General features: G+C 38.5%; 1 protein-coding gene and 1 non-coding gene across 3 annotated transcripts in view; one reads left to right on the top strand and one right to left on the bottom strand.

Annotated features, from left to right (window-relative positions):
• Window positions 1-7,812, top strand: part of LOC103581334 (sorting nexin-6) — a 37,303-nt gene that overhangs the window by 8,927 nt on the left and 20,564 nt on the right. For both annotated transcript variants that reach the window (XM_008563197.1, XM_008563196.1), the window contains exons 4-5: window positions 3,197-3,292; window positions 5,751-5,856. In XM_008563197.1, coding sequence (XP_008561419.1) covers window positions 3,197-3,292; window positions 5,751-5,856 — 202 coding nt within the window. The remainder of the gene's footprint in view (window positions 1-3,196; window positions 3,293-5,750; window positions 5,857-7,812) is intronic.
• TRNAI-GAU lies at window positions 4,929-5,003 on the bottom strand. The gene has a single exon. It is a non-coding gene; the product is annotated as a tRNA-Ile (tRNA).

Here is a 7,812-nt window from a genome sequence, read left to right as displayed (position 1 = left end):
AAAAAAAAAAAAAAAAAAAAAAAAAAAAAAAAAAAAAAAAGGTGACTGGCCAGTATGGGAATCCGAGTCCTTGACTTAGCCCTATATATTAAACAGTGGAGGACTGGCTAGTTAGTTGATTTAGAGCATGGTGCTGATAACACCAAGGTCTATGGTTCAATCCCTGTGCCGGCCAACCCTCCCCTCCCCCATAAAACTACTACCGAAAAACTCCAGTTAGGTGTCATTTTAGCATTTTGTCCTCAGACAAACTCTTCTTTAGACCTGTAAGTCCTTTTATATTCTGTATCTGAAAGAAGGTACCGCCATCTACCTGGTTCCTTAAAACCTGAAAATTACCCATGACTCCTACTTCCTATTAGGAGTCACTAAATTCCATCTGTTTTACTACCTTACTATATTAGGAATACGTCCACTTCCTTCCATTGCCAGACCTAATGATTAGTTCCAAATTCTATAATTCTTGCCTGGGTTATTGAAGCAGCCCCCTAACTGGTCATTTAACCTCCAGTCTTATCTTTCTCTGCCCCTAAGTCTATACTGAGCTCCTTGGGTGCTCTCCTAGCCCCTATGCATATCTCTAACATTATACTCATCATATTGTGTTTAATCTTATGCTTGCTTCTTTGTATCATCCTCTGTACCATAACTTATTTTAAGAGTAGTGTATTAGTCTATTTTCTGTTACTTATAACAGAATACCTGAAACTGGGTAATTTATAAGAAAATGAAATTTATTTCTTATACTTCAGGAGGCTGGGAAGTCCAAGTTCCATGGGGCACATCTGATGAGGGCTTTCTTTTTGGTGGGGACTTTCTACAGAGTACCGTGGAGATGCACAGCATCACAAAATGAGGACTGAGCAAGAGCGCTTGTTAATGAGCTCACTTGCTGTCCTTATAAAGCCAGCAGTTCATACCCATGATAACCCATTAAATGATTAACCCATTGCTCCATGAATGGATTAATCCATTCATGACAGCATAGTCTTCACAATCCAATTACCTCTTAAAGGCCCCACCTTTCAACACTGCCACATTGGGAATCAGCCTCCCACATGCGCTTTGGAGTGGATACACATTCAGACCACAGCAAGTGGGGACCATCTTCTAATAATTTTTGTATCCCTAGCACCATGCATGACTGTAATTCGATATTCATTAATGGTTTGTGGAATGAATGAATTAATTAATTAATATCAAGAATGCAGTAAAAAAAGAAAAAACAAAAAACAGTGTTTTGGGAGGCCTAAAGATAGAACAATGAATTCTAACTGGGAGTTTGGAAGGGATTGGAAGGTTTCTAACAAGGAATTTGGAAGGGCCTTTTAATTCAGGTGTTTAATTAAGCCTGAGTAGAATTTTCAGTGGGAGAATAGATACAATTTTAGATACAGAGGAAACTAAAAGTTCAGAGCTTCTTTTGAGAACTATTTGGAGCACAAAGTTCTGCAGGGGTAGGATGGTAGGTGAAAAGGTAAATTGAGTGAGATCGTTGAAAGTCTTATGTACCATGCTAAGGGGATCTGCCCGCATTCTCTGAACAAAATGAAACTAAAGTTTTTGAGTAAGGATGAGATGCTCAAAATTTGATTTTAGAAAGCTGTCCCAGGCAACAGAATAGTGTGGAATTTGGGGATGAGGGAAATTAACTAGTCCAATGTAGCAGTCTAGGCAAGAAATGATGAGGACTTCTACTAGGAAAGTAAGCGTAGGAAGTGGCAGATTTCTGATATTTGCTGGTCGAATTTGAGCTGTGAGAGAAAGGAAGAAGTAGATATTACAAGATTTTAATGAGAGGTATGGAATTTTGGGGAACACATGGGAGTCTGAGAGATTGGTTAGATGAAGAGACCATGAATCAAAGATATGGAACTGGGAAAGGAAAAATTTGGAGATTATTTTATTTAAATGAGCACTGTTTTAGACTGATCCGGTATGAGGTTAGCAAAATCTCCATGTAGGGATATGATGTATGCAATTAAAAGTAGGCTATAAGGTTCATGAAAGAGCTTTGAGGTAGTATATTAGTCTGTTTGGGCCAAGCACTGTTTTAGACTGATCCGGTATGAGGTTAGCAAAATCTCCATGTAGGGATATGATGTAGGCAATTAAAAGTAGGCTATAAGGTTCATGAAAGAGCTTTGAGGTAGTATATTAGTCTGTTTGGGCCACTATAACAAAATACCTTAAACTAGATAATTTATAAACAACAGAATTTATTGTTCATGGTTCTGAAGGCTGGGAATGCCAAGATCAAGCGTCCAGCAGATTCGGTGTCTGGTGAGGGCTCTTTGCTTCATAGAGGGTGCCTTCTTGCATCCTGACTTGGCAGAGGAAGGGGCAAAGGGCTAACAAGCTCCCTCAGGCCTCTTCTATAAGGGCATTAATTCCATTCATAAAGGTTCCACCATCATGACCTAATAGCCTCCCAAAGCCCCCCCCCAATACCATCACCTTATGAGTTAGGTTTCAATGTATGAATTTTGGTGAGACACATACATTCAGATCAGAGCAGGCAGTGATAGAGATTTGTGAGTCGTTTAAAGAAAAGTGAGTGTTGAAGCCATGGCAACTGATAAAGAAGTCAGATGGGATGTTCCTTTATGGGGCATTCTGATGCAGCAAGTGGTAGGAGTCAAAGAGTTAGCTGTTTCTCAGTTTTGCCCTTGGATAACCACTTATGCCATTCAAAGTCACCTTTTGTGTCCCTTGTACTACAAGTTGCTTACCCAAAAACAGAAAAAGAAATGATATTTGGATAAGCTCATAGTGAGGAACTTGCAAAATATATTTGCAGAACTTTTGCAGAATCATATGATGGTGTATTGTACCCCAATAAATTTCACATGTTAAAGGAAGTCCTGAATTAAATTTTTAGTTGTCTTTATATTATACAGTAGTGTTTGACAAAGTGTGGTTAGAGGACCACTTGCAACAGAATTATCGCATGTGCTCATAAAATTTGAGAAAGAATCTGAATCTTTGGGAGTGAGGCCTGAGTACTTTATTATTACTAAACTCCTTTTATGCCCTAAAGTTTGAAAATCACTGATATATATAATGAAATTGCCACTTTATTAAGTTTAATAACCAGGATCCTTTAGAGATCGCCATTGAAATGTCAAAGAACAAAGGAGGCACTACTTTCCATTTGTAACCTAGAAAATGCTCATTTAAATTACCTTTCTTTCAGTTGAGTGTGCGAGGAAAAAATAAAAAAGAGAAACTTGAAGATTTCTTTAAAAACATGGTTAAATCAGCAGATGGAGTAATTGTTTCAGGAGTAAAGGTAAGATTTTATTTGTTTTGCAGTAGTATTGGTTGAGAATTTACTTTTTTTTTAAAAGAGAGATGGATTGAGATTTCAAATGTACAGAACTAGGGCTGGACAGTTAGCTGAGTTGATTAGAGCACAGTGTTACAACACAAGGCCAGTGGTTTGGATCCCCGTACCAGCCAGCTGCCAAAAAAACAAAACAAAAATGTACAGACTTGGAGTAAAAGAAGTTTGGATAGTAGAATCCTTAGGCCTGGGAGAGTGTGCCCCCTGTGCTGGATTCCTCTCTTTAGAGAGCTCCCTCTCTAAGGGGTGAGAAGTCAGCAGTCCAAGGGAATTTGTCCACCTGGAGCCCATGCTCCTTCGCTCCAAACCAGACCATATTTCAAGTATCTAGAACCCCACATTTCCCTGCCCAAATCCTAGGCCTTCTTCCAGGTCCTGTGTGGGCGTCTTCCCTGAATTCATTCTTCAGAGGATAGAGAGCCAGTCGTGCACTCCGTGGGTGGTCGAGAGGGGCTGCCCCTGTTTGTACACTTACCCTTAGCTTAACCTTGCAAATGTTAGCGACAGACCTGGGTTCAGATTTGGAGTTAGAAAATCTCAGTTGAGGGCCGGCCCAGTGGCGCACTTGGTAGAGGGCGGCGCTTGGGAGCGCAGCGGCGCTCCTGCTGAGGGTTTGGATCCCATATAGAGACTGGTCCGCTTACTGGTTGAGTGCGGTGCGGGCGCGACACCGAGGGTTGTGATCCCATTGCCGGTTGCGGTACAGGCGCGACACTGAGGGTTGCGATCCCGTTACCGGTCACGAAAAAAAGACAAAAAAAAGGGAAAAAAAAAGAAAATCTCAGTTTAGGTGTTGTAGTATCTTGAGGTAGCTACACGACCACAGGAAAAGTCACTTTTTTTCTATGAATCTCAGTGTTGCCATTTTCAAAATGGGGTTAACAATACTACCTAGTTCACAGGATTTTTGGAAAGACTGAATAAGATAATATGTGTGAAAATACTTAGAAAGTTAATTATTTACTTAAATAAAACCTATATTTTTCTTGATGATGTTCTAAAAATGGCACAAAATTTTATTTATGTGAAGACTCTTACCATTAAAATATGAGAAAAATGTTTATATTACACTCTCAAACACAAAAACAGAGATAAATAATGCTGCTTTGTCATCCTTGCCTCTTTTTATAAATACGTCTACGATAAAACTTGAGTACAGAGTACTGCTTATTTGATTTGTACTTTGATTTGTCAGAGACAAGTCCATTCATATGTTGACAATGCATGTGCTGTGGTGCTGCTTATATATTACTGTTAAACATTTTTCTTAGCCATTAAATGTAAATCACTATGTTGATTATGATTTTGATAATTTTATTAGTAAAGTAATAACTAACATATTAAAACATTTATAAAATGTGTTGATTGGTAGACCACCAATTTTCTTATTTAATCTTTACTACAAACTTCCAAGTTTGATAGTTTTATCCCCATTTTTACAGTTCAAAAAACTGGTACATAGGAATTACAGATTTTTTAATGACATTTTGCCAGTTCTAACTCTTGCAGCTTGTGTTCTGTGAATGTGGGTCTCAGTACATCATGTCAACTGATGCTTTTTCTTTTTCTTTTTTTTGGCAGCTGGCCGGTAAGGGGATCTGAACCCTTGACTTTGGTGTTATCAGCACCACACTCTAACCAAATGAGCTAACCGGCCAGCCCTCAACTGATGCTTTTTCAATGAATCATTGCTAGTTCCGAAGGGGGAAAGTACCATTAATACTTTTTACTTTTAATGTATGTCTAGCTTTGTTTCAAAAAAAGATTGAAGAAAGTGATCAATTATATTGTTGCTTTCAGATTAGCTAGTTTGGCCAGGTTCTCCAGAGCAGTCAGACAGGGCACTAATGACTAAGGCCAGGCAGCGTTCAGGAATCGTCTACAGAATACATAATAGACAAAGAAAAATAGATTTTTCATTTCTGTTTACCAGAATTTTTTTTCCCAAAAGTAATTGGTTACTCCCATTAGCAATAGTAATGTTTTTATTGGAGAGGCAAGATTGTAGAGGCAGAACATAAGTAGGAACATGTTTCAGAGTACAACATGTGAACATGAACCATATGGGGAGCTCTAAGCCTTCAACTATAAAACCATAGGTTTCTTTTTTTTTTTTCTCTTGGCTGGTCAGTATGGGGATCTGAATGCTTGCTTTGGTGTTTTCAACACCATGCTCTAACCAACTGAGCTAACAAGCCAGGCCCTTAGGAGATTTCTTACTTGATAGATAGAAATGAATGTCTACTAAAGTCTTAACTTGTTGGTGAAGTCATTATAACATCTGATTATTAGAAGATAGCTGTGCTGTTTTACTGATAGTCTTATATATTAATGATAACAAAGTGATTTACATATTAAACTAAAGCAAATAAGTTTAAAAAGTTCTTTTTTTTTTATTCTATAGGATGTAGATGATTTCTTTGAGCATGAGCGAACATTCCTTTTAGAGTACCATAACCGAGTGAAGGATGCATCTGCTAAATCTGATAGGATGACAAGATCCCACAAAAGTAAGATATTTCTGTGGCTAAAGCTTACTTTTTTAATGGAATAATTATAAAGTTGACATGTTATTTACAGTTTGTAAAGATCTTGATATAGAACAGTGGTTCTCAAATTGTGGTCTATGAAGCCTAGACCCCAAGAACCTTTGAAAGTGAGTCTGCAAGGTCAAAATTATTTTCATAATAATACTGTGATACTTTTTGCCTTTTTTCACCTTGTTGACAATTTACATTATGATACAAAAAAAAGTTGGATAAAACTGTATTAATAATCATTGTATTCTTTCCTGCCATACATTGCAATTTTTAAAAATGTGACTTTCACTTAAGAATGTCCTCAACAATCCACCTCCCCGCAGCCCAGCCTAGAGTAGATGGGCCAGGCATCCCTAGGGCAGAGGCATTTAAGGAGGGAGCCTCACCTGGGCATTACTAGCCTCACATTTAAAGAAAACTAATTTTTTGGCACCTCTTAAACTTTCTCAGAAATGTTTGGGGTTTTTTTGGCTGCTGGCAGGTATGGGGATCCGTAACCCTTGACCTTGGTATTTTAACACTGTGCTCTAACCAACTGAGCTAACCAGCCAGCCAGCAATGTATATTTTGATCTTTGCATTTCCAAAACCTAAGCTAACCAGCCAGCACCAAGCTTTGTGTTTGTAACTGTGGAGTGAAAGGCTGTCTCAGTTTGGCTAAGTAAAGACTAATGAGTCATTGGTGTTTACACTTATCCTGAACTACTGTAATGTGCAACTTTGGTTCAGTCTCTCTTTTTCCCTCTACAATACACACACATATACACTCATTCATTGATTCATTCAACAAAAATTTGCTGAGGACCTATTATGTGCCAGACACTGTTCTAAGTGCTGGAAATAGAAGTGACAAAGTTCTTGCCGTCATGGAATTTATATGGTGGAGAAGACCCCAGGAGTCTGTGTTCTTCACAAGCTCCCCAGAGATCATCTGCACATTAGTTGTGAGACTCTTTGTTGCAAAAGGATATTTAAGAACAAGGAGGGGGCTGGCTGGTAGCTCAGTTGGTTAGAGCGCAGTCACCCTAAAAAAAAAAAAAAAAGAACAAGGAGGAAAATTCACACTGAATCAGGAAAGCAGGACCTGAAAACTTTGTCACCTTCTGTCTGGTTCATTTAGGAAATTGACTTATTGCAGCGTCTTATTCAGTGGGAATTTTAAAAAAGTTTGTAAAATGAACATGTTAAAGCCTGATAAGCCAAACCCATCAGGAACAAATCTTGGTCTGACAAAATCAGAATTGTTAACTCTCAGTGATGGAGGGAATTCCAAAGGAATCTTAGAATGCTGCTCCCAAGAAGAGGGAGGGAAGCCTCTTTTGTAAGGTTTGGGTTGTGGCTGAAGGATTTTGAAGAGGGTCTCAGGGGAGTGGGGATCAGTTCTGGACTGGTTGCTGGTTCTGAGTAGAATTAGGAGACCACGGATTGAGTGCTGTTATGAGGCAAGGATAGCTTAGCAATTGGGTATCCCCAGTAATAAATTAAAATAGCAAAGCAAGTCTAGAACACCATTGGCTGCTTTTTTTCTCTTTTCAGGTCAAACTCATTTTCACTTTCAGGTCTGGGCAGGTTTTGACTCTCAAATAAATTTGTTTCTTTCTTTCTTTTTTTTTTTTTTAAAGATGACCGGTAAGGGGATCTTAACCCTTGACTTGGTGTTGTCAGCACCACGCTCAGCCAGTGAGCGAACCGGCCATCCCTATGTGGGATCCGAACCCGGGGCCTTGGTGTTATTAGCACCGCACTCTACCGAGTGAGCCACGGGCCGGCCCAAAATAATGATTTTAATACTATTAATTTTAAATGAATTAGTAAATATTAAAAATTTTTGTTTTACTTTTCAAAAAAATACAGTAAATATATTAATGGATATAACCCACTTAAACAAAATCTCTACAGTTCTCAGTAATTTTTAAGTTGTAAAGGG

This window comes from Galeopterus variegatus, unplaced genomic scaffold (genome assembly GCF_000696425.1).
Source record: "Galeopterus variegatus unplaced genomic scaffold, G_variegatus-3.0.2 Scaffold12820, whole genome shotgun sequence".
NCBI lineage: Eukaryota > Metazoa > Chordata > Mammalia > Dermoptera > Cynocephalidae > Galeopterus > Galeopterus variegatus.
Note: the sequence above shows the minus strand (reverse complement) of the source record. Positions and strands in the feature narration are given on the sequence as shown.